The sequence below is a fragment of the Piliocolobus tephrosceles genome, chromosome 2 (genome assembly GCF_002776525.5).
Source record: "Piliocolobus tephrosceles isolate RC106 chromosome 2, ASM277652v3, whole genome shotgun sequence".
NCBI lineage: Eukaryota > Metazoa > Chordata > Mammalia > Primates > Cercopithecidae > Piliocolobus > Piliocolobus tephrosceles.
The window spans coordinates 87,973,718-87,999,894 of NC_045435.1; the positions used below are offsets into that span (position 1 = coordinate 87,973,718).

Sequence of the window (26,177 nt, forward strand, 5' to 3'; positions counted from 1 at the left end):
CATGCGCGATGGGTTGTACCACCGTGTTTCGGGCGCCGGGGCAGAGGTGGAGTGAACCATCAGGGCGGCCGGGAGCCATGTTGGAGCGGCGGGAGGCGGCAGCAGCGTCGGGGATGCTGTGGTGGGGGCGGAAAAAGCTGGGGCCGCATGCCGGAGGGGCTCCGGCCGTGAAGTAGATGGTGCCCAGAGGGCGGCGGGGGCGCGGAGAGACAGGCGGAGGGGCGGGGGCCCGGGGCGGCGGCAGGTGCCCGGGAGGGGGCCCGAGCGGCGGGGCCAGCCCAAGGACCGGACCGGGGCGGGGGGGGGGGGAGGCCGTGCGGGGAGGCGGGGGATGATGGCGAGACGGCCGCCGTGGAGGGGTCTCGGGGGACGGTCGACCCCCATACTTCTGCTCCTTCTCCTCTCTTTGTTCCCCCTCAGCCAGGAGGAGCTGGGGGGCGGTGGGCACCAGGGCTGGGACCCGGGGTTAGCTGCCACTACGGGGCTAAGGCCGCATATCGGTGGCGGAGCCTTAGCTCTTTGTCCCGAGTCTCCCGGGGTCCGGGAGGATGGGGGGCCTGGACTGGGGGTCAGGGAGGCTGTCTTCGTGGGGCTCCGAGGGGGAAGGCAAAGCGCCCAGAACAGTCGAGGTCCCCCTGAGCAGCCGAACGAGGAGTTGGGGATTGAACACGGCGTCCAGCCATTGGGCAGCCGCGAACGAGAGACAGGACAGGGACCAGGGTCTATGTTACACTGGCGCCCAGAGATCTCCTCTTGCGGGCGGACAGGACCTTTGCAAAGAGGTAGTCTGTCACCAGGGGCTCTGTCCTCAGGGGTCCCGGGCTCGGGGAACAGCTCACCCCTCCCTTCAGACTTTTTGGTTCCGCACCACGGTCCCAAGCCGGTGTCCTCCCAGCGGAACGCTGGGACAGGCGCCCGCAAAAGAGTGGGCACTGCGCGCTGCTGTGGGGAATTATGGGCAACAGGGAGCAAGGGTCAGGGCGAGAGAGCCACGACATCCGGAGCAGAAAGGACAGCCCCCCTGCGGAACTGTCTTCCAGGGGCCTCGGGATCTGGCCCCGAGCTGGATTCAGCACCACGCACGGCGAGGACAGCTCCTGCATCAGGTTCAGCACCCCGCGAGTCTCGGACAGCTCCCAAGCCGGCGCCCGAGCGCATGCGCTCCCGGGGTCTCTTCCGCCGCCGCTTCCTCCCTCAGCGCCCCGGGCCGCGCCCCCCGGGAATCCCGGCCCGTGCTGAAGCCAGGAAAATAACCTCGGCGAACCGGGCACGCTTTCGTCGCGCCGCAAACCGCCACCCGCAGTTTCCGCAGTACAACTACCAGACGCTGGTGCCGGAGAATGAAGCAGCAGGCACCGCTGTGCTACGCGTGGTTGCACAGGACCCGGACGCCGGCGAGGCCGGGCGCCTAGTCTACTCGCTGGCGGCGCTCATGAACAGCCGCTCTCTGGAGCTGTTCAGCATCGACCCGCAGAGTGGCCTCATCCGTACGGCGGCAGCTCTGGACCGCGAGAGCATGGAGCGTCATTACCTGCGTGTGACCGCGCAGGACCACGGCTCGCCGCGCCTCTCGGCCACCACGATGGTGGCCGTGACAGTAGCTGACCGCAACGACCACTCGCCGGTTTTTGAGCAAGCGCAGTACCGGGAGACGCTTCGCGAGAATGTGGAGGAGGGCTACCCTATCCTGCAGTTGCGTGCCACTGACGGCGACGCGTCCCCCAACGCCAACCTGCGCTACCGCTTCGTGGGACCGCCAGCTGCGCGCGCTGCAGCTGCCGCCGCCTTCGAGATTGATCCACGCTCCGGCCTCATCAGCACCAGCGGCCGCGTGGACCGCGAGCACATGGAAAGCTATGAGCTGGTGGTGGAAGCCAGCGACCAGGGCCAGGAGCCCGGGCCGCGCTCGGCCACTGTGCGCGTACACATAACTGTGCTGGACGAGAACGACAACGCTCCCCAGTTCAGCGAGAAGCGCTACGTGGCGCAGGTTCGCGAGGATGTGCGCCCCCACACGGTGGTGCTGCGCGTCACGGCCACCGACCGGGACAAGGACGCCAACGGATTGGTGCACTACAACATCATCAGTGGCAATAGCCGTGGCCACTTTGCCATCGACAGCCTCACTGGCGAGATCCAGGTGGTGGCACCTCTGGACTTCGAGGCAGAGAGAGAGTATGCCTTGCGCATCAGGGCGCAGGATGCTGGCCGGCCACCACTGTCCAACAACACGGGCCTGGCCAGCATCCAAGTGGTGGACATCAATGACCACATTCCTATTTTTGTCAGCACGCCCTTCCAAGTCTCTGTCTTGGAAAATGCTCCCTTGGGTCACTCAGTCATCCACATTCAGGCAGTCGATGCAGACCATGGGGAGAATGCCAGATTGGAGTACTCCCTAACTGGTGTGGCATCTGATACTCCCTTCGTGATAAACAGTGCCACTGGCTGGGTCTCTGTGAGTGGTCCCCTGGACCGTGAGTCTGTGGAGCATTACTTCTTTGGTGTGGAGGCTCGAGACCATGGCTCACCCCCACTCTCTGCCTCAGCTAGTGTCACAGTGACTGTGCTGGATGTTAATGACAATCGGCCTGAGTTCACAATGAAGGAGTACCACCTACGACTGAATGAGGATGCAGCTGTGGGCACCAGTGTGGTCAGCGTGACCGCAGTAGACCGTGATGCCAACAGTGCCATCAGCTACCAGATCACAGGTGGCAACACCCGGAATCGCTTTGCCATCAGCACCCAGGGGGGTGTGGGTCTGGTGACTCTGGCTCTGCCACTGGACTACAAACAGGAACGCTACTTCAAGCTGGTACTAACTGCATCTGACCGGGCCCTTCATGATCACTGCTATGTGCACATCAACATCACAGATGCCAACACTCATCGGCCGGTTTTTCAAAGTGCCCACTACTCAGTGAGTGTGAATGAAGATCGGCCAGTGGGCAGCACCATAGTGGTCATCAGCGCCTCTGATGATGACGTGGGTGAGAACGCTCGTATCACCTATCTCCTGGAGGACAACCTGCCCCAGTTCCGCATTGATGCAGACTCAGGGGCCATTACACTACAGGCCCCATTAGACTATGAGGACCAGGTGACCTACACCTTGGCTATCACAGCTCGGGACAATGGTATCCCACAGAAGGCGGACACTACTTATGTGGAGGTGATGGTCAATGATGTGAATGACAATGCTCCACAATTTGTGGCCTCCCACTATACGGGGTTGGTGTCAGAGGATGCCCCACCTTTCACCAGTGTCCTGCAGATCTCAGCCACCGACCGGGATGCTCATGCCAATGGCCGGGTCCAGTACACTTTCCAGAATGGTGAAGACGGGGATGGAGATTTTACCATTGAGCCCACCTCTGGAATTGTTCGTACAGTGAGGCGGCTGGACCGGGAGGCAGTGTCAGTGTATGAATTGACTGCCTATGCAGTGGACAGAGGTGTACCCCCACTCCGGACTCCAGTCAGTATCCAGGTGACGGTGCAGGATGTGAATGACAATGCACCTGTCTTCCCAGCTGAGGAGTTTGAGGTGCGGGTGAAAGAGAACAGCATTGTGGGCTCAGTGGTGGCCCAGATCACTGCAGTGGACCCTGATGAAGGCCCCAATGCCCATATAATGTACCAGATTGTGGAGGGGAACATCCCTGAGCTGTTCCAAATGGACATCTTCTCTGGAGAACTGACGGCACTCATTGACCTAGACTATGAGGCTCGCCAAGAATATGTGATTGTGGTGCAGGCCACATCTGCTCCTTTGGTCAGCCGGGCCACTGTGCACGTCCGCCTGATTGACCAGAATGACAACAGCCCTGTGCTCAACAACTTCCAGATTCTCTTCAACAACTATGTATCCAATCGTTCGGACACCTTCCCTTCGGGCATTATTGGGCGCATCCCAGCTTATGACCCCGATGTCTCTGACCACCTCTTCTACTCCTTTGAGCGTGGCAATGAGCTGCAGCTGCTGGTGGTCAACCAGACCAGTGGAGAGCTGCGACTCAGCCGAAAGCTAGACAATAACCGCCCACTGGTGGCCTCCATGTTGGTGACTGTCACAGGTGAGGGGCAGGGGGCAGGCAAGTGACCTAGTGACCCCAACCTGTTAGGTCTCAGGGACTCCACAGGGCACCTCATACCAAAGAGGGATTTCTAAGCCTTCCATGAACCCCTTAAGGATAGGGTTCTTGCACCCTACAAGATCTGCCATAGACCTCACAAGGTTAGGTTCTCTGCTTAGGTTCCTGGATAATCTCCACAGAATCCCAGTGATTCCAAGGCATCTAGCAGACCCCATAAACCCTGTAAAGAACTGTCTGCTACCTAGGGATAGCTCCCCTCCTGACAAAAGATCAGCAGTCCTGGGGTAATCCTCTGGAGGTCCCAGGCAAAGCCAGTATGGGCTAGTCAGTCCACGCTATGCCCATGTTCAGACAAAGGGTTACTTTGGGTCCAGTCTGATGCCTACCCCATCTATGCAGGAAATGACCAATAATTGAGTGGTCAGGAACAGCAGCTTACTATGGAAGCTTCAGGTGGAGAGTGGCTTCATAGGGGCTGAGACCCTGACCTTTGGGAAAATGTCCAGAGGTCTACCTGCCTCTTTCCTGCTCCATCTGCTCCAGTCGTTCACAAACCCCTCCATAATAGGAGAGTGCAGGTGGGGAGGCTCTTGAAGTCCTGCCTACTGGAGGCTGCAGAGGTTGGGAAATAGGCTTTACTGGTGCTCATTCCTCAGTTCTGGAGCAGGGACTCCTGGCACTGCCTGAGAAGGCACAACCTTCATTTATCCCTCAAGTCACTCAACAGTCTCTCCTCATTGACCACCCAGTATGTGCTAGGGTGTGGGGACAAGATGAACAAGGCAGCTAAGCACCTCACCTTCATTTCTAGGGTGGTCACTGAAACCACAGGACCCAGGTCTGGAGTAGCGAGCAGGCTGCTAACTCAAGAATGCTGGTGTGTGTGTGTGTGTGTGTGTGTGTGTGTTCAAGACCCTCCTGGAGCTTGATAACCCAGGATTCTGGAGGATGGCATTGAGACTTCGCTGGGCCAGGACCCCTTCTAGTGCTATGGAAGAGCAATTTGCTGACCAAAAATAGGAGATAGGTGATTCCTGATCTGGAACCCTTGTTTTCTGTAGGGGATGTTTTGCTGGTTCTGCTATGCTGGGGGAGGGGAGAAGGGGAAGGTGAATGGGAATGAATGGCCAGTGGCCCTAGCTCCTCTCTGTGTCCTGAGTTGGGGTAGCCTGCTGACCATGATAACTTGGGGAAGTGTGGGTTCCTGAGTACTCAGGGTACTTGAGTGCTGTTGGGGGAGTGACTTGCTAACCCATGGGCACTGTGTGGGGTTGGTTGATCCCTGGCCCAGACCCCTCCTTGTATTGCGGGTTGGGGGAGGAAGCAGCGGCTTTTTGACACCTTGATGCTGGCGGAGCTGGTGGTCACTAGCCCCAGACTCCCTTGTGTACTGGTGGGGTCAGCCTGCTGACTTAGAGGTTCTGGGGGCCTAGGCTATCACTGGCCCCAGCCCTCTTTTGTCCCAAGGAGAGGCGGCCACTGTCCCCAGGATGACCACTGCCCCTGCCCCCACCTGCAGATGGCCTGCACAGCGTGACGGCGCAATGTGTGCTGCGCGTGGTCATCATCACGGAGGAGTTGCTGGCCAACAGCCTGACCGTGCGCCTTGAGAACATGTGGCAGGAGCGCTTCCTGTCACCGCTGCTGGGCCGCTTCCTCGAGGGCGTGGCTGCGGTGCTCGCTACGCCCGCTGAGGACGTCTTCATCTTCAACATCCAGAACGACACAGACGTAGGGGGCACCGTGCTCAATGTGAGTTTCTCGGCGCTGGCTCCACGTGGGGCCGGGGCGGGCGCTGCGGGGCCCTGGTTCAGCTCCGAGGAGCTCCAGGAGCAGTTGTATGTGCGCCGGGCGGCGCTGGCGGCCCGCTCCTTGCTCGACGTACTGCCCTTCGACGACAACGTGTGCCTGCGAGAGCCCTGTGAGAACTACATGAAATGCGTGTCCGTGCTCCGCTTTGACTCGTCCGCGCCCTTCCTGGCCTCGGCCTCCACGCTGTTCCGACCCATCCAGCCCATCGCTGGCCTGCGCTGCCGCTGCCCGCCCGGATTCACGGGAGACTTTTGCGAGACGGAGCTCGACCTCTGCTACTCCAACCCATGTCGCAACGGCGGAGCCTGCGCGCGGCGCGAGGGAGGCTACACATGCGTCTGCCGCCCGCGCTTCACAGGTGAACAGGGCGCTGGGCCAAGGCTGGGGGCGGGACCGTAATGCGAGTGAGTACTGGGCGTCACTTCTGAGGCCAGGGGCTGGTGTGGACGCGGTTAGGCCAGAAGCCGTAGAGCGTGGCAGGGAGAGGCAGCCGCCGAGGAGGCGATGAGACTGGGGAGGGGGCGGCGCCGCGGGGCCGGGCCAGACGGAAGGGGCGTGTCCACCGAAGAGCTTGACCTTTCGGAGGTCTTGGCACCCGGCCTCTGGGCGCGCGGTCTTTGAAGGGGCCAGAGCAGGGGCGGGCGTGGGCGTGATCGCCTCTGACCGCGGCTTGGCCCCTAGGAGAGGACTGCGAGCTGGACACCGAGGCCGGCCGCTGCGTGCCGGGAGTCTGCCGCAACGGGGGCACCTGCACCGACGCGCCCAACGGCGGCTTTCGCTGCCAGTGCCCGGCAGGCGGCGCCTTCGAGGGCCCGCGCTGCGAGGTGGCTGCGCGCTCCTTCCCGCCCAGTTCGTTCGTCATGTTTCGCGGCTTGCGGCAGCGCTTCCACCTCACGCTGTCCCTCTCGTAGGTGCCCGCCCCATGTCTGAGCGCCTCCACGCCGCCCCCACCAACCCGCCCTGACTCAGATTCCTGACTGCCCTGTACTGGCATTCCCACGAGACACCGCCCCTCCCCTGACGCCCCGCCCGGGGTCTCCTGACCTCGCTGCACCCGCGTCCCCTCGGTCGGTCCCGCCATCCCTCTCGCTTCCTCTCTCGCCCTAGCCCCTTCTCCTCGCAGGGATGGTGGGTGCGAAGTGGTACCCTGCTCCTGACGCCCCCACCCCCGCAATCCCCTCCCACCCCGCCCAGGTTCGCCACCATGCAGCAGAGCGGGCTACTCTTCTACAACGGGCGCCTGAACGAGAAGCACGACTTCCTGGCCCTGGAACTCGTGGCTGGCCAAGTGCGGCTCACATATTCCACGGGTGGGTGCCCCGGATGTGACGGCGAGAGAGTGCATGTGTGCTGGAGGACGTAGGGCCCAAGTCCCCTCAGGTTTGCCTCACTGTGCATCTGAGCACACACTCCACGCCATACAAGCAGTGAAGACCTAGCTCCTTGTCCTTCCCTGTGGGAAGGTCCCTCCCTCCAAGAAGTCTGTTTCTCCTGTCTGTTCAAAGGCACTCTGGGCCAGCCATTGTAGTCACCAATGGGGGACTGATCTGATGCATCCAGGGTGGCCCTGGGAGTGGCTGTGCTTATATAACTAGGGTGAGATGGGGCGACTCCACTGCTCCTGATGATTCTACATGTGTCTCCCCTCCAGGTGAATCCAACACAGTGGTCAGTCCCACAGTTCCAGGGGGCTTGAGTGATGGGCAATGGCATACAGTGCATCTGAAATACTACAACAAGGTGGGGACCATCCCTGGCATCGGGTATGAGGGGAGTTGGGATGCTGACTTCTGCTCCTCGGGGGTTACTAGGGGCACTGTTGACTGGTGTGCCTGGGTCTTTAGCCCCGGACAGATGCCCTAGGGGGTGCACAGGGCCCCTCCAAGGACAAGGTGGCTGTGCTGAGCGTGGATGATTGTGATGTGGCCGTGGCTCTGCAGTTTGGTGCTGAAATTGGCAACTACTCATGTGCGGCTGCTGGTGTGCAAACAAGCTCCAAGAAGTGAGGCCCCCGCCCCTGGTCCCCTTGTCCCCTGCCTACCAAAGCCCACTCCAACCCTTCACATCCCATTCCTCATCCCATCCTGCCAAACTCCCATCTTTCCCCCAAACCACCAAGATTTCCTTCTCCTTTCAAAGACCCTGAAAGCCTGCTCACCCTAGCCCCCAATCCTGCATTCCACCCCAGACTTCCACCTCCCACACACAGTCCCCAGGCAGTCCTCCAAAGCCTCCACCTCCCCACCCCAGTCTCACTAATGCCCCACATCCCCTCCGAGTCCCTTAATCTCATGTCCAGTCCCCGGACTCTTCCCTTCCCCACCCCCCCCCAGCCAGCCAGATGCCTCACTCTTTCATCGTAGCCCTTAACCGCAGTTCACCTACTTTTCCCCAGACCATCGGCCCATCATGAGCTCCCCTTTGCACCCCAACTGAAGTAAGACCCTAACTCCTTCCCCAGCTTGGCCTTATTTTCCTCCCTCAATCACCCTACCCTCTGGGTCCTACCCCCTGCTTCCTGTGGCCTCCCAGGAGCAACTCTGCTTTGGCCCCAGTCCTACCAATGACCCAAACCCCTGATCCCCAGGTCCCTGGACCTGACGGGCCCTCTTCTTCTGGGGGGTGTCCCCAACCTCCCCGAGAACTTCCCCGTGTCCCATAAGGACTTCATCGGCTGTATGCGGGACCTGCACATTGATGGCCGCCGAGTGGACATGGCGGCTTTTGTCGCAAATAATGGCACCATGGCAGGTAGGCCTGAAGCTTCCACCAGCCCAGCCCAGCCCGTGGCCCTGTCCCCATCATAGGGAGGGAGCAGAGGACTCCATGGGGTGACTCCACATCTGACTTCAACCCAGTCTCTTTGGGTGGCAAGCACCATGCTACAGCCCAGACTTTAGGGCCTGACTCTTACCAACCCCACCCATCGAAAGAAAATGGGGCTGAGATGTCGGTGTCTTTCAGCCCCTCTGGACACTAAAGTCCTGTCCAGCACTTGTGCCCCCCAACCCTTGTTCTCATGTCTTTCCTCTCCCAGGCTGCCAAGCCAAGCTACACTTTTGTGACTCAGGCCCCTGCAAGAACAGTGGCTTCTGCTTGGAGCGCTGGGGTGGCTTCAGCTGCGACTGCCCTGTGGGCTTCGGTGGCAAAGACTGTCGGCTGAGTAAGTGGGCAGCATGGGGTGGGGGATGGGGGCCTGCAGGGTTAGATCTGCTCCTGGAGCAGGGACTGTAACCCTGTTTCTCTTATCCACTCAGCTATGGCCCATCCCCACCATTTCCGTGGCAACGGCACACTGAGCTGGAACTTTGGAAGTGACATGGCTGTGTCTGTGCCATGGTACCTGGGGTTGGCATTTCGGACACGGGCAACGCAGGGGGTCCTGATGCAAGTGCAGGCTGGGCCACGCAGCACGCTCCTTTGCCAGGTGTGTCCACTCTGCTCACCCTCCCTATACTCTCAGTTCTCAGTCTCTTACGCCACCACTGACATTCTTGTGGGTTCAGGTTGGTCACACAGCATACTTTTCTGCCAGATGTCCCAACCACACTTGACCCTGCTCTGGACCCTAGCCCTTGATTCTCTTTCCATCATTATATCCTCTGTAGGTGCAGGGCTCCAGCATAGCTCTCTCTCATGCGAGCTGCACCAACCCACCCACAACACCTGGTCCTATCCTCTGCCCCCGACACCATATCAGCAACATGATGTCCCTGGCACAGTGCCCTGTGTGCCAGGTATAACCTTGACCCCACTGTTCTGACCTCTGATATTCCTGACCTCTGAGCCCTCTGATCTCACCTCCAAGTCCCAGCCCACTTGGGGCTCTAACCCCAGGGCTATGCATCTCTGCCCACAGCTAGATCGGGGGTTACTGTCTGTGACAGTGACCAGGGGCTCGGGCCGTGCTTCCCATCTCCTTCTGGACCAGGTGACTGTCAGTGATGGCCGGTGGCACGATCTGCGGCTGGAATTGCAGGAGGAACCAGGTGGCCGGCGGGGCCACCATGTCCTCATGGTCTCACTGGACTTTAGCCTCTTCCAGGTCTGGCCTCTGACCCCAGGGTAGTCTGTTCTCAGCCTTCCAACCAGATCCACCTTATTTGACCCCACCTCTAGTTCAGCTCCTCTCAGTTCCCTCCACTGCACCAAGTCTGATGTTCTCCCCCCAGTTCCCCACCATATATCCTTGCACTGAGCCCACCCCACCAGCCAGGTTGGTCCACTCTCAGGCCATCCTTGTGCCAGATTTGGGGCCTGGTCTTGGGGAACCTCTGTAGCCAGCACTTTGCCTGATTCCTAGAAGCCCCTTCTAGTCTCTGCCCCAGTCTCTACCCACCCCTGGTCAAAAGCAAGCAATATTAAGGTCTGCTGTGGGTCCAGGAGGGAGGGGGCAGTCTAGAAGGGCTGGAAGAAGGCCAAGATTGACTCTGGGCTATGACGGGTTCATCAGGCCCCTCTCCCGCAGTGCTGACTGCCCCCCTTCCTCCAGGACACCATGGCGGTGGGGAGCGAGTTGCAGGGCCTGAAGGTAAAGCAGCTCCACGTGGGAGGCCTGCCCCCCGGCAGTGCGGAGGAGGCTCCTCAGGGTCTGGTCGGCTGCATCCAGGTGGGGGTCAGCATGGGAATGTGATATGGGGCATTAGGGTCAGGGGTCAGAGGTCAGAGGCTCCTTGGGACCTGAAAGGCAGCATTCAAGTGGGGGTTGGCACGAGGGGGTGAATGACCCAGCTTTGAGAGCTAGCTCAAGCCTTTCTCTGGCATTGGAGGTGGGAGTCTAGCTTGGATTATCAAGGGCCTTTAGGAATCTGTGTCAGAAACGGTACAATTAGAGTCCCATAGGGTACCAAATTGGGGATATTTTTGAGGCCTGGGTTTTTTGAGGGTCTCAGAAGACTGCATGTCAGGGGTCATCAGACCGGGTGGCTGGCTCTGCAGTACTTGAGGCTGAGGTGCCTTAACATAGTCTCACCCCTTGCTGGCTGTGTGTCCATAGGGGGTGTGGCTTGGCTCCACACCCTCTGGCTCCCCGGCCCTGCTACCCCCCAGCCACCGAGTGAATGCGGAGCCTGGCTGTGTCATGACCAACGCCTGTGCCTCTGGGCCCTGCCCACCTCACGCCGACTGCCGGGACCTCTGGCAGACCTTTTCTTGCATCTGCCGGCCAGGTGGGCCTTGAGAGGGTTGGGGGGAGGGTGACCTGGGCAGGTGTTAGGGGCCCATGATGAAGACTGGGGAACCTGAAGGAGGCAGGGACTCGGGACGGGTGCCTGCTTCCTTCCATGCTCTGTGACCAGGGTCCTGAGCTTTCTGACCCAATCTGCAGGTTACTACGGCCCAGGTTGTGTGGATGCCTGCCTCCTGAACCCCTGTCAGAACCAGGGATCATGCCGGCACCTCCCAGGAGCTCCCCACGGCTATACCTGTGACTGTGTGGGTGGCTATTTCGGGCACCACTGTGAGCACAGGTAAGAGGCTGGGGCTGAGGCGATGGGGAGACCTGGCAGGGACAGGGAGGGTCACTGGGATACCATGGAGGCATCTTACCTGGCTATGCACCCCCAGGATGGACCAGCAGTGCCCACGGGGCTGGTGGGGGAGCCCAACCTGTGGCCCCTGCAACTGCGATGTTCACAAAGGTTTTGATCCCAACTGCAACAAGACAAATGGGCAGTGTCACTGCAAGGTGTGCCTGGCCCCTGACCTTTTAACCCTTCCTTGGACGCAATCTGTAATTCCTGTCCAGCTTGCTGACCTCCATCCACCACCTGACTTGGGCCCTAACCTCTTGCCTGTGTCCTGTGACCTAGTTGCTGTCTCTCATCCTTTACCCATGACCCCTCCCTTGCCTTCACGCATGGCCCAGGTGTCCTCTGGCCCGTGAGCGCTGTTCTCTTGACCCTTTGTCCTTGATTCCACTCATTCCCCAAGCCCTGACCTCTGACTTCAGGCCCCTGGCCCATCCTCAAACAGGAGTTCCACTACCGACCGCGGGGCAGTGACTCTTGCCTCCCATGTGACTGCTACCCTGTGGGCTCCACCTCGCGCTCATGTGCACCCCACAGCGGGCAGTGCCCCTGTCGCCCAGGAGCCCTTGGCCGCCAGTGCAACAGCTGTGACAGTCCCTTCGCAGAGGTGACAGCCAGCGGCTGCCGCGGTGAGCAGGCTCCACCCAGCTGTACCCATAGAGGGCTGGCTCCAGTGCGCCACCATCATGTATCAGTGGCACACTTGGCTCCTTGGGGACTCTGGAAGCTTCTCCTGAGGGAGACCACTTACACCCAGGGAACCCTACCTTTGCCCTAGGTATTTTGGTGACCTGTCACAGAATCTGACAGGTCAGCTCCTGAGAAGCCAGCAGGAGTGGCGGGCAGTGGGCCTTGGGGTGGGTGGTGGAGGGGCAGTGGGCGTGGCTGTCACCTGCCCTGGACCCTGAGTGCCTGGCTCAGCACCTCTTCTCTCTCTAGTGCTCTATGATGCCTGCCCCAAGTCCCTGAGATCTGGTGTGTGGTGGCCCCAGACAAAGTTTGGTGTCCTGGCCACAGTGCCCTGTCCCCGGGGGGCCCTGGGTGAGTATGTGGGGGGAGAGGACATCACTGAGGGTGGGGGCGGGCCTGTCCTCTGACTGCTAGAGCCATCTCTTTTCCTGAGTTGGGTGGCTTTGTTCCTGCAAAGAGGTGGAAGTGGGGTGGGAGTCCATGTGGGCCCCTCACTACCGACTAGGGGCTCTGGGCCCTTCCCTACACCCTCATTGAGCCTCCATCTGTTTCTCTTGGCTTCTGGGCAGGATTGCGGGGTGCAGGTAAGGGGTACGTGTTTGCTCAGGTGCGCTGCCCCCTCCCACTGCCAGAGCTTTTGCAGACACCTCCTGCTGTCTGAGGTCCCTGCAGACCACCCTTCCCTGCTGCCTGAAGTCCCTGCAGGCCCCTTCTGGCTATCTGAGTACCCCAGGGTCCCTTCTCTGATGCCTGAGATCCTCAGAGACCCCTCCCTATTGCCTGAGGACCCTGCTGACCCCTCCTCAGTTCCTGGGGTCCCCATAGGACTTTCCCCACTGCCTGAGGTCACGAAAGATCCCTCCTCAGTCTGAGGACCCTATAGCTCCTTCCTGCTGCTTGGGGGCCCCTCCCCACTGCCTGAGGTCCCCTCAGAACACTCCCTGCTGCTTGAGGTCTCTGCAGTGGCTAGACGGAGGTTGTCTGGGTACGCATGCTCATGTGTGTGTCTCTGTGTCTGTGCACGTGTCTGTGAACCTGTTGCAGGGAGGGGATTCTGTGATTAAGTTGGGCTCTCTCTTGTTGGTAGCTACAAACTTTTTTAAGATCCAAGTCAATTCTCATTCAACTTCCATCCCAACCCCAGAGACAAGGGAGAGAAATGACAGCAAAGTAACCACTGGGGCAGTTAAAACTTATGTGAGAATCCTCCCACCTGACTTTGGTCACTGGATGTTCCTAGAAGCCCTCTTCTGTGTTGGCATGTCTTGTGTGTGTGCAAGAGAGCATTGTGTGTCTGTGTGCTGGTCTGGTCCATACATCTGTGTGTGTGTAACTGGTGAGCATTGGTGTGTGTCTGTGTGAACTGGCATGTCTAGGAGCCTGTCCTGGCCCACATGGGTGAGTGTGTGCAGCCCCAGTCTTGTGCTTTGTGTGGTTGCTGGTTGAGAATGGTCTACAGCCCTCTCAGGAATTGCCTGACAAGCAGCTGGCACCTACCTGGGCTTGGGCCACTACCTCCAGGGGTGCCGCTGTAGATGCTCATGACTCTAACTATCCCCTAGGATAGGAGAGGGTGCTGCGGTTATCTCCTCAGCAAAGGTATCCAGGCCCCAGGCCTGATCAGGGGTTGCCTGCCTCCAGGTGCTGCTGTGCGGCTGTGTGATGAGGCCCAGGGTTGGCTGGAGCCCGACCTCTTCAACTGTACCTCCCCTGCCTTTCGAGAGCTCAGTCTGCTGGTGAGACTGCCCAGACCTTTTCCTGCAACCTAAGACCTTCCTTGGCCTGTGGTGGGCCCCAGATACCACACCCTAGCCCTTGACCTCCTGAGCCTTTCCCGGTTGCCCTTTAATCTGGCAAGGCTTTCTCCCTGTGAGGCTTTGGAGGAAGGCCTAAGGGACCACAGAGCAACCATCTCCTTGTCCTGGCAGCTGGATGGCCTAGAGCTGAACAAGACGGCACTGGATACCATGGAGGCCAAGAAGCTGGCTCAGCGGCTACGGGAGGTGACTGGCCACACTGACCACTATTTTAGCCAAGATGTTCGAGTCACTGCCCGCCTGCTGGCCCACTTGCTGGCCTTCGAGAGCCATCAGCAGGGCTTCGGGCTGACAGCCACACAGGACGCCCACTTCAATGAGGTGGGGCTGTGCCCTTTGTTCTCACTGCCTTAGCCCCCCAGCTCCCAGCCTCCTGCCCCTGGATCCCCAGCTCAGGCCCTTGCTGTCCTCTTGGGAAGTGAAGGACCTGGGCTGTCCCTCTGCCCTTGTCCTCTCCAGCCCCACCCCCTTGCTTGTTGGGGCCCCTCTGAGCACCTGTCCAGACCTCTCATGCTTGCCCCATCCCCTCATACATCCTCACCACCTGGCTGAGCCCAATTCTGTCTCCATCCTCCCAGAATCTGCTGTGGGCCGGCTCTGCACTGCTTGCTCCAGAGACAGGGGACTTGTGGGCAGCCCTGGGGCAGCGGGCCCCTGGGGGCTCCCCAGGCAGCGCAGGGCTGGTGAGGCACCTGGAGGAGTATGCAGCCACGCTCGCAAGGAATATGGAACTCACATACCTGAATCCCATGGGGCTGGTGACGCCTAATATCAGTGCGTTGTGGGTGGGGTGGGGCGGGGCACGGCAGGGGGCCATGAAAGGGCAGGTACCTGAAGGTCTGAGGGGCTGTGGCTGTCGATGCCAATGTCAATGGCAGGAGACTCAGCCACCACCCTCAGTGTTTTGTAGGGACAGGCTCTGAGCTGGTAGCATGGAAAACAGATTGTGGGACTCAGGTGTGGGATGCGAGTAAAAGGGAGTAGAACCCTTGGCAGGAGGGAGAGGTCCATGATGGGTCTCCCCTTTCTTTCTCCCGGGTAGTGCTCAGCATTGACCGCATGGAGCACCCCAGTTCTCCCCGGGGGTCCCGTCGCTACCCCCGCTACCATAGCAACCTCTTTCGGGGCCAGGATGCCTGGGATCCTCACACCCATGTGCTGCTGCCTTCCCAGTCCCCATGGCCATCCCCGTCTGAAGGTGAGAGCCCCTGGGGGACCCCTGGGCCAAGTCCGGTCTCTCTGTCCCCCCAACCAGATACCATGTTGCCCTCCTGCCAATTTTCCCCTTTCCAGACCTCCCCAATGTCAGACCCTCCCACATCTCCCCTCCACCCTCCACCCTCCCACATCTCCCCTCCACCCTCCACCTTGCCACACCTTCACTTTGTCAGACCCTCTCCCTCATCATAGATGATCCCTGGTAGGCCTTGACTGTTCCTTTTTGGGCTCCTGTTCCTTGCATTCTCCAATTCTGCTCCCGTAGGGAAGAGACCCCCATGCTTGATCAGGTTCAGAGCTGGGTTGGTGGGTGCTTTGGGTCAGAGGTCACTGACAGAAGCTCCTCCTCCTCTCCTGGCAGTTCTGCCCACAGGCAGCAGCATGGAAAACTCCACCACCTCAAGTGTGGTCCCCCCACCAGCCCCGCCAGAGCCAGAGCCTGGGATCTCCATTATCATTCTCCTTGTTTACCGCACCTTGGGGGGACTGCTCCCTGCCCAGTTCCAGGCGGAACGCCGAGGTGCCAGGTACTCAGGCCCCTCACCCCTGAGCTTCCTGAGAACTTCTCAGCCGGGCAGCTCCTTTTTTGGTGGGTAGATGCATAGGTTCACAACACACAGAGAGGAGCCCAGCTCCAGGGAGTCCCGACCTTGCTGGGTTCTGTGTGAATCTTATTCTCTGGAGTTGTGCAGAGTGGCAGAGCCTCTGGCTGACAGACGCAGAGCCACACACAGGAGGGACCCATGAGCCAGGTACAGACAGACCAAAGGGCTGACAGAGACAGACAAGGACAGGCTGACTGATGGTGGTCAGATGGGGGTAGGAAGGAGGGCAATCAGAGGCAAACAGTTGCAGGTCCCCTGGAGCTGCTCAGCCCCTCAGCAGCCCAGCAGAGGCTGGAAGGATTCTTAGAAACAACTTCCACTCTGGGGACATCCCAGACCCTGGGTCAGCTCTGGCGAGTGGCATGAAGACGGGGTGAGGCAAGGAGGGTGAGCGTGGGGAGGTCAGCAGTGCAAGCCCAGATGACTGTCCCCCCAGGCTTCCCCAGAACCCCGTCATGAACTCCCCGGTGGTCAGCGTGGCTGTGTTCCATGGACGCAACTTCCTAAGGGGAGTCCTGGAGTCCCCCATCAGCCTAGAGTTTCGCCTGCTACAGACAGCGAATCGGAGCAAGGCGATCTGTGTGCAGTGGGACCCACCTGGCCTGTGAGGACCCCCATTCTGGAAACCCTTGGTCCCCTGTTAGCCCTTGGGAGGCCAACTAATAGTCCCAGTCTACCCCTGGGGCCCCCACTAGTGCTGTCATGCAACCCGAACCATGAGGAATGCTGTACCCCAACTCCAGACACCCTCAGCCCTTCCCATGATCTCTCACAAACCCCTGCCTGACAGTGGGTCACAGTTGTGTCTAACTGCCCTGTGGCTGCAGGGCGGAGCAGCATGGTGTGTGGACAGCACGTGACTGCGAGCTAGTGCACAGGAATGGGTCCCATGCACGGTGTCGCTGCAGCCGGACAGGGACCTTTGGGGTCCTCATGGATGCCTCTCCCCGTGAGGTGAGGCTGTGTTCAGTGTCCCAAGGAAGTGGGGGGTCAAAGGGACACGGGGATTCTGCCCAACAGCTCATCAACCATCCCGGTCTCTGTAGAGGCTGGAGGGCGACCTGGAGCTGCTGGCTGTGTTCACCCACGTGGTCGTGGCTGTGTCTGTAGCTGCGCTGGTGCTGACTGCAGCCGTCCTGCTGAGCCTGCGCAGCCTCAAGTCCAATGTGCGTGGGATCCATGCCAATGTGGCAGCCGCCCTGGGGATGGCAGAGCTCCTCTTCCTGCTGGGGATTCACAGGACCCACAATCAGGTGCAGGATCAGGGCCAGGGAACTTGTGTCCCGATGACCTAGTGGCCCAGAAGGCCTGGGGCCAAAACTCAGGGTTAGAGGTCAGGGATACTCAGGCTGGGGCCAGGGTTTTCGGCAGGGTGCTGGGGTAAGATATTGTGGTTTAGGGGTGAGAGGTGCGAAGCAGATGCCTGGGGTAGGGGTCAGAGGTGGGTGAGGCAGGAGAGGTCCTGACACGCGCCCCCCTACCCTCAGCTGGTGTGCACTGCAGTCGCCATCCTCCTGCACTACTTCTTCCTCAGCACCTTTGCGTGGCTCTTCGTGCAGGGGCTGCACCTCTACCGCATGCAGGTTGAGCCACGCAATGTGGACCGTGGCGCCATGCGCTTCTACCATGCCCTGGGCTGGGGCGTCCCTGCTGTGCTGCTGGGTGAGGGCTGTGACCCCCAACCTCCATCCATCACATGGCCTGACCCCTGACCCTGTCTCCATTCCTGCTCATGACCCCCAACCTCAAACCCCAAGCCATCTATTCATGGGGGGACTGCTCTGCCCTCACCCCTGCTTTCTCCCATACATGGGCTGGTCAGCAGCGCTGGAACACACGCCCTCAGTCCTACCCTTTCTCTTCCCAAGGCCTTGCTGTGGGCCTGGACCCTGAGGGCTATGGGAACCCTGACTTCTGCTGGATCTCAGTCCACGAGCCCCTCATCTGGAGCTTTGCTGGCCCTATTGTCCTGGTCATAGTGGTGAGTGCCCTGGACTTGGTGTCCCTTCTGTACTTCCCTCCCCCATGGGGGTGTGGAGGTGCAGTGGAGTCAGCTGAGGGCAGCCAGATGGCATTCTGCAGGCTTCCTGGGCTCGGCCTTCATTTTTTGTCCTCTGGTCAGTGACCACCCCCATTCAACTGGCATGGAGATGGGGGCGGGGGGTCAGAGATTCAGTTGCCTGTCCATGCCTCTGCATCTCTCTCTCTCTCAGTCCCTCTCTGGTTCTCCATTTCTTTTTCTGTTATCCTTTGGTGTGTGTGTATACGTGTGAATTTCTCACTGGTTCTGCCTCTCTCTGTAAATCTTAGTCTCTCTCTGTCTCTCACTGCCTCGCTCTCTCTCTCTTTCTCTCTCTTCCCTGCCCGGCCCCACATGTCCGGCCGTGGGTCCAGATGAACGGGACCATGTTTCTCCTTGCTGCCCGCACATCCTGCTCCACAGGGCAGAGGGAGGCCAAGAAGACCTCCGCACTGTGAGTTGGCTGGCTGGAGGAAGGGGGGTTCTCAGGATGACAGGTCCTCCTGGGTGGGGTCTGGGGCCCCCAGATCTTCCCTGGTGCAGGTTGGGCTCCAAGTTCTGGATGAAGGAGTGAAGTCACACCTGCCCTGACCTGCGGTCCCTCTCTGGCGCCCTCACTATACTGTGGGCCCACATGTGCTTCTGCCCTGCTGTCTCTCCTTGTCCTCTGGGTCCCCCCAGAGTCCCCCATGGCTCACTTGGCTCCCTGCCCTGTGTGTTCCCACCTGTCTTCCATGCCCTCCCTTGTGGCTCCCATACCTCTGTGTTTTTCCCACGTGTCCTCTTGGCCCTTTGACTGCTCTCCTGCTTCTTTGTGGGACCTCCCATCTCCCCTAGTGTCCTCTAGAGACCTCCATGTTCCCATGTGAGTTCCTTTTTTTCACGTTCCGTGTGTGGCCCGTGTGCCCTCCCGTGTTCCCTGCATGAGCCCTACATGAGCCTTGCGTGTCCTCCTGTCTTCCCATGTCCCCACAGCAGGACCCTTCGCAGCTCCTTCCTGCTCCTTCTGCTGGTCAGTGCCTCCTGGCTCTTTGGGCTCCTGGCAGTCAACCACAGCATCCTGGCCTTCCACTACCTCCATGCGGGACTCTGCGGCCTCCAGGTGACTCTGGTGCCCCTCCCTCGCCCCAGAACCAGGTGGGCCTTCAGTAGGCTGGGGCCATCCCTGGGTAGATGCTGACCCCAGGCCTGGAGCTGACTTGTACTGGATAACTGTTGCCAGGCTGGGTACTACCCTAGACCAGACACTGGCCCTAGCTGCTGCCCCCAGACCTGGAGCTGACTCTAACCTAGGCACTGATCCCAGACTGAGTGCTGATCCTGGATTGACCTTCACCAACACCGAGGCTCCCGGGCCCTTGCTGATTCACACCGACCTGACCGACTCCAGCCACTCCTGCTGCTCCGACCTCTCCCCTGCTGACCTTCCCCGACTCCCTTACTGAGTCCCGCATGGGCTCCTCACTGACCCACGCTAGCCTGCAGCGACTGACCCCCATTGCTGACCCACAGTGACTTATACTGGTCCCTGATTGACCCCTGCCGACCCTGCTTTGACCCTCGCTGACCCACAGGGCCTGGCGGCGCTGCTGCTCTTCTGCGTGCTGAATGCAGACGCTCGGGCTGCCTGGACACCAGCCTGTCTGGGCAGGAAGGCAGTGCCCGAGGAGGCAAGGCCAGCACCTGGGACGGTGAGTCGGGATGGGGGCCCTGAGAAGCCAGGGTTTGAGGCTGCTTCAGGGTTGGCTCACATTCTGTCCCCACCACCCCCAGGGACCTGGGGCTTACAACAACACGGCTCTCTTTGAGGAGAGTGGCCTCATCCGCATCACTCTGGGCGCCTCCACCGTCTCCTCTGTGAGCAGCGCCCGCTCTGGCCGGACCCAGGACCAGGACAGCCAGCGGGGCCGCAGCTACCTCAGGTGAGGGGAAGGGCCTCCTTGTGAGGGCACACTCAGCTCAGTCCAGCCCCACCTTACCAGGGCTTGGCATGACCAGGTCCTAGGGTGGGTGGCTCCACCCATCTCGGCCATCTGGGGCCCTGCTTCTGCCTCTGCCCTAAATGCTTCCCACCACACACCCAGGGATGCCATTCCACCCGCAGCTGGCTGTGCACTCAAAGACACTCCAGCCTCCAAGGCACCCCATCACATCCCTCTTTCATGGCGGGGGGGCTCCTGCATTTCCAGGGACAATGTCCTGGTTCGACATGGCTCAGCTGCTGACCACACTGACCACAGCCTCCAGGCTCATGCTGGCCCCACTGACCTGGACGTGGCCATGTTCCATCGAGATGCTGGTGGAGTTGGGGCCCGGGGCAGGGAGGAGGGAGGCAGAGGATCTCTCCCCATCCCCTTTTCTTCTGCCCCATACCGGGAGCAGTGGCTGACTGGGGTGGGACGATCTCCCCCAAGGTCCCTGCCTCAGGAGGCACCTACCTCTCCAGCCCTGGTTCTCCCAATCCACTCCTGATTCGTCCTTCCCTCTGATAAGTCCCAGCCCTGCTGCTTCTACCTCCACTCCAAGCTCTGCCCAGGTTCCCATCCCCAACCCTAACCCCCTTGCCGTACCCACCTCTAGACCTTCAACTGCAACTTCCCTTATCTCCAAGTCCCTCACCTCTGAAAGTCCTTCTGACTTTCCCGACTCCAGGCGCAGACTCCGACTCCGACAGTGACCTGTCCTTGGAGGAGGAGAGGAGTCTCTCCATTCCATCGTCAGAAAGCGAGGACAATGGCCGGACGCGGGGGCGCTTCCAACAGCCACTCCGCCGGGCAGCCCGGAGTGAGAGGCTCCTCACCCACCCCAAAGGTGCCAGGCGCCCTCTGACCCTTTGGCTGACCAAGGGATGCCCCATTTGTTATCCCTCCAGCTCCCCATCTTTCCTGCGGTTGGGGTTCAGCCTGGTCTTTCTGACCCCTCAGCCATCAGGTTCCCCGACTTCTAGTCTCTGTCCACCTCCAGTTAAGGGGAGGGGGTTCACCAGTCACCCCCACCCATTGATCTCTAGGAGATACCCTCCTGTTCCCACCTCTGCTCAAGGAGAACAGCCAGGGTTTCAAGGGTCTAGGGTCAGGGGTCATGAGTCACCGGGATCAACCCAGAAGCTCCTGTAACCTGCCCTGGCTCCGCAGATGTGGATGGCAATGACCTCCTGTCCTACTGGCCAGCTCTGGGGGAGTGCGAGGCAGCCCCCTGTGCTCTGCAGACTTGGGGCTCTGAAAGGCGCCTGGGGCTGGACACCAACAAGGATGCAGCTAACAACAACCAGCCAGACCCGGCCCTGACCAGTGGGGATGAGATTTCTCTGGGCCGGGCCCAGCGCCAGAGGAAAGGTACAGTCCCTGAGCCCTGGCCCGCACTACAAGAATGCTGGGGGCTGCTCATGCCCTGAGCCAAGGGACTGCAGCTTCCTCATCCCAAACCGAGAGCTCTTCTTCTTCTGACCTGGGGGGCTTCGGCTTCTCTAGCCTGTTTCATGGTCCTCAGGGACTGCTCCTATCCTGACCTGGGAATTCTCTGTCCCCCTCTACCCTGGCTGGCACTACAGGGGGACCACAGGGGACCACTCCTGCACCAGCCCGTCTGTTTTCAGAGACCCTAGGAGTTGCTTCCCCCTGGCCTCCCACCCAGATTCCAGAGCTCCTGCTCTGATCTGGAAGATTTCTGCTCCCCACTCTGCTCTTATGGGGACCCGGAGAAGAGAGGTTTCTGCCCTCACCCTTGCATCACAGGGACCCTGGGGACTGCTCCTGCCCAACACAGGGGCTTCCTGCATTTCAGCCAGGCTTGCATTGTCAGGATCTGAGGGCTGCCCCTTTTCTGACCTCAGGGAGTTTGCCCCATCCCCTGCACCATGGGACCTGCCCGCCTTCCCCCCGCCCTGGGACCACAACTGGAAGATGACTGCCCTTCCACTCTGACCCCTGTCCTGCTGCCTCTCTGGGACCACCAGGGTTGCCTCTGCTGCTCCCCAAGGGGTTCCTGCTCCCAACCCTGTGTTGGAAGGATCCCAAGGGCTGCCACACCCCTAGACTCAGGAATTCCTGCCTGCCCTCCCTCTCCCACACACACCCTGCCCCCCCATTTTCTTCCTCTCATAGGCATCCTGAAGAACCGGTTGCAATACCCACTGGTGCCACAGACCCGAGGCGCCCCTGAGCTGTCCTGGTGCCGTGCGGCCACCTTGGGCCACCGTGCTGTGCCAGCTGCCTCTTATGGTCGCATCTATGCTGGCAGGGGCACAGGCAGTCTCTCACAGCCAGCCAGCCGCTACTCTTCTAGAGAACAGCTGGACCTGCTCCTCCGGCGGCAACTGAGCCGTGAGCGACTAGAGGAGGCCCCTGACCCTGTTCTACATCCCCTGAGCCGGCCAGGGTCCCAGGAATGCATGGACGCTGCACCGGGCCGACTGGAGCCCAGAGATCGGGGCAGCACCCTGCCACGGAGGCAGCCACCCCGGAACTACCCTGGCGCCATGGCTGGCCGCTTCGGGTCACGGGATGCGCTGGACTTAGGGGCGCCTCGAGAGTGGTTGAGCACACTGCCCCCGCCCCGCTGCACCCGGGACCTTGATCCACAGCCCCCACCTCTGTCCCTGTCTCCCCAGCGGCAACTCTCAAGGGACCCCCTCTTGCCATCCCGGCCACTGGACTCTCTGTCTAGGAGTTCGAACTCTCGGGAGCGGCTGGACCAGGTGCCTAGCCGACACCCCTCACGAGAAGCCCTTGGGCCACCCCCACAGCTGCTCAGAGCTAGGGAGGACCCGGTCAGTGGCCCCAGCCATGGCCCCTCCACAGAGCAGTTGGACATTCTTTCCTCCATCCTTGCCTCTTTCAACTCCTCGGCCCTCTCCTCCGTGCAATCTTCAAGCACACCCTCGGGCCCTCATACCACTGCCACACCTTCTGCCACAGCCTCTGTGCTTGGGCCCTCCACACCACGTTCTGCCACATCTCATAGCATCTCGGAGCTGTCGCCAGACTCAGAGTAAGTATGGTCCAGCCACCCGCTTGCACCCTCATCAGCTTAGGGCAACCTCCTGTGTGCCCTGCCCTGTGTTCCGCCACAGAAGGGGATGAGGGCTGGCAGACAGGTATGGGCTACCCCAGGCCCGGCACAGCCAGAGGGCCACAGGCTGGGGACAGGAATCTGGCAAGAAGTGGGGGTTGTGACTAGTAGTGACTTGCTGGCTGTGTGACTGGGGCCAGCCAGCCTTCCCAGCACCTCCCAGGCTAAGGAGAAATAGGTGCCTTCCAATGTGTTGAGCTAGTGGACGGGAGGGCAGGAGCTGAGGCCTAGAAGTGGGAGATGACCTGGAATATGCAAGGGGCAGGGAAGAGAGCAGGAGGCCTTGCTTGGGAAGCTTCGCCTAGGGGGTCGTATAGGACAAGGAGAGGCTGGAAGTGGTGCCAGGATATACCAGGCTGAAGAGCTTGCTTTGTTGAGGATGAATCATTGATTCATTGATGTATTCAGTCAATATTGAGTTCCTCCTGTCTGTGGACACTTTGGGGTGGGGCTCACAGGAACTGAGTTGGAACCTGGTTCATCTCAGGTGCCTATGAAGCATCTGTGGGGAAGGGGGTGGCAGACAGGCCCAGGAAGTAGCTGGATACACAGGAGTCTGAGAGGGACTGGCGGGAGTGGGGAGGGGCCAGGAGCTGCCAGGCCTTGTAAGCCAAGAAGAGAGTTGAGTTTCAAGGAGGAGAAACAGCTGGGTCAGGCTCTGGGGGTTTGTGGGGTTAAGAGATGGCTTGGGCAGGAAGGGAGCCCTGGGGTGGGGCAGGGGACCAACAGAATTGACCAGGACCCAGGGCAGAGAGAGGACAAAGGAGGAAAGAGCAGGGGTTTAGGGGTCCTGGGGCCTGGGCCCTGAGGGCTGCTGCGGGGTAGGGACCAGAGGGAGCTAACCCACTGCCTGGGTCCCCCTGCAGTCTCGCTTTGGGGTCTGGCTGTTTGGGAGGCAGACTAGGGACTGAGCAGGGGTTCAGGTTCTGGAGTCACAGAGGTTTGAGTTTGAGCTCTGTCTTACCTCACTAGCTGCGTGACCCTAGGCAGACGCAAGTCTTTCTGCACCTCAGTTTTCTCATCTGTAAAGGAGTCTGTAGTAATAAACTCTTTGAGATGTGGAAACTTATGAGATGATATCTGTCAAGTGCTCAGCATAGCATCTGTACACAGTAGGTGTTCTTGAAGCACTCAGATAAGAGACCTGGGCAGCCAAGGAGCCTTGCTGAGTCCAGGGGCACGGAATGAAGGACTCTGAGAACCCCAGAGTTGGGCACGAAGGGGCTGGGGGCTAAGAGGCAAGAGCAATGGTGGAGGCAAGGGGAACAGCCAGGCCAAATGTGGTGGGGGAGTCCAGAGCCGCCTGACTCGGAGCCCTCTGGGCATCAATCTCTGATTTCCTCATGTGCCTCCAGAGTTCCCAGAAGTGAGGGTCACTCCTGAGGGGACGACGGCGTGGACAAGGAACAGCTGAGGGTGACAGAGGATCTAGGCTAACAGGAGAGACTCCAGGAGTGGGGGCGGATCCCAAGGCAGCCTCCTGCTCCCCAGTGGCGGGTGCCCCGGCTCTCCCTGGTGTGGCAGGGTTGAGGTTCCATGCGCATCTGTGAGCATGCGTGTGACAGGTGCAGAGAGGGGGGACTGGAGGGAGACTTTTATACGTTTTGTACCTTTGTAACCAGAGAGATGCTTATGTTATTTTTCAGCTTTTCTGTCTCCTGGGGGGTTTGAGGCTGGGCTGGGAGGGGGACGGAGATAGAGGGAGAGATGCAGTTTGACCCCATTTGGGTCCTGAGCAAACCCTATGCTCATCTCTCTCTTCTTCCTGGGGTGGACTCAGATGGGTGGGACATCTGCCTTCCTCCCCCTATTCCACCCCCAAGGTGATCTGAGTATCATCAGGGGCCCAAAGCACAGAATTGTCCTTTGCTTCTTCTTGAATGCTCCAAAGGCCAAACTTCTGGGGCTGGGGGTTGGTCTTGGAAACAGGGGTCGTCTGACTTCCTCATGGGGGCTCACTCGTGCCGCCCCTCCCGGTGGATGTGTGTGTTTATTATGTGGAGTCCCTGCCACTTACTGCCTTATGACCTAGGACTGATGCTGTGGGGTGCTGGTGGAGCAGCTGATGTCGTGTTTACAGAGCAAGGCTTCCCTGTCTCCCACGGGGAGGGGCCCGGGCCTCTAGTCAGACATTCCTGCAGAGGGTCGGTGGAGGGGTCATTCACCTGCCCCTGCAGCGAACAAAAGTTGTCTGTGGTGCCATTGGATTCCCTGACACTGCCCCCCTGCTTGAATTGATTCTGAAGGTTAAGGTGGGAAGGTGAGCAAAGGGAGCAGAAACAAGGGAATTCAAGACCCAGAATGTAGGTGCCACTGCCTCCTATGTTTACAGGATCCTCCGTGGCCCTAGGCACCCGGGCTGCAGGAAGTGACTCCATTCCACTCCTCCTTTATTCCTTTAAAAAGGGAAAAGTGACTGTTACGACCCTGTTCACAAAACTCTTACTTTTGCTATTTTGTCTGCTGTCCAGAACTGGAGACTTTAAAATTTTGTTACTGTTTACAAGTCCAGATTCAAAAAATGTTTTTACTTCGTTTACAACTCAAAACTTTGAGCTTTTACACTTTGTTTACAGTAGAGAATTTTTTTCCCCCTTTGTTTACAAGTGAAAGGTAGGGACAGTAGGAGAGGGACTTGGGGGACCCACCTGTGAGGACCCTGACCTGGCCATTTTGAGGGGTTTTCTAACCTCCAGCTCTCCCAGGCCGAAGGTCAGCCTTGAGTCCCCAGACCTAGAAGACCTTGAGAGTAGGCATCCTCCTACCACCGGGGAGAGTGGCTGTGCAGGGTTGGGGGTGGTCTGTGCAGACACCTCCTCACCCACCACCCCATGCATACTCTTGGGAAGCAGTTTCCTGGGAGATTAGAAATTCCACTTCCCTGACTGGAGCTATATCCCACCAGCCAGGACCCAAACTCTTACCCAGAAGGACCCCAGCTCTTGAAGGGCTGAATGGCCTGCTGGGGGTGGGAGGGTGAGTTTGCTATGTCCTAGGTTTCCTCGATGCCCCTCTCTGGGGGGTTCCCCTCCTCCAGCCCAGCGGCCCTCTGTCCTGTCTGTGTAAATTGTTCCGTGAAGCCGCGCTCTGTTTTGGGAATAAACTTCTATAGAAAACAGTTGTTGTCTTTTCCTGTTGGGGGCTGGGGAGGTAGGATGGCAGCTGTGAATGATTCAAGCCAGACTGACCTTTGGGAGGAATCTGAGCCCCTCCCAAGAATATCCAGCTATTTTTAGCCCATTTCATGGCAGATCTCTTTCACCTTGAAATCTGGCTCCTCACCTTGTGATTGTGGCCTGATGTTGGAGCACGGGTGC

At 59.7% G+C, this 26,177-nt stretch overlaps 1 protein-coding gene across 1 annotated transcript; it reads left to right on the forward strand.

Moving 5' to 3' along the window:
• The first annotated feature begins 56 nt into the window (after positions 1-56).
• On the forward strand, positions 57-25,978 carry CELSR3 (cadherin EGF LAG seven-pass G-type receptor 3). Its single transcript, XM_023231790.2, has 35 exons — positions 57-4,079; positions 5,620-6,270; positions 6,594-6,819; positions 7,107-7,222; positions 7,564-7,652; positions 7,757-7,914; positions 8,500-8,663; positions 8,950-9,075; positions 9,170-9,339; positions 9,772-9,957; positions 10,405-10,521; positions 10,909-11,080; positions 11,239-11,380; positions 11,478-11,598; positions 11,886-12,069; positions 12,380-12,481; positions 13,772-13,866; positions 14,059-14,268; positions 14,526-14,721; positions 14,990-15,145; positions 15,527-15,692; positions 16,207-16,374; positions 16,598-16,724; positions 16,817-17,023; positions 17,258-17,432; positions 17,639-17,751; positions 18,165-18,244; positions 18,769-18,892; positions 19,365-19,481; positions 19,564-19,712; positions 19,980-20,089; positions 20,443-20,601; positions 20,925-21,125; positions 21,894-22,779; positions 24,216-25,978. The coding sequence occupies exons 1-35, from the start codon at positions 332-334 to the stop codon at positions 24,241-24,243; spliced, it is 9,939 nt and encodes a 3,312-aa protein (XP_023087558.2). The 5' UTR covers positions 57-331; the 3' UTR covers positions 24,244-25,978.
• Positions 25,979-26,177: the final 199 nt, after the last annotated feature.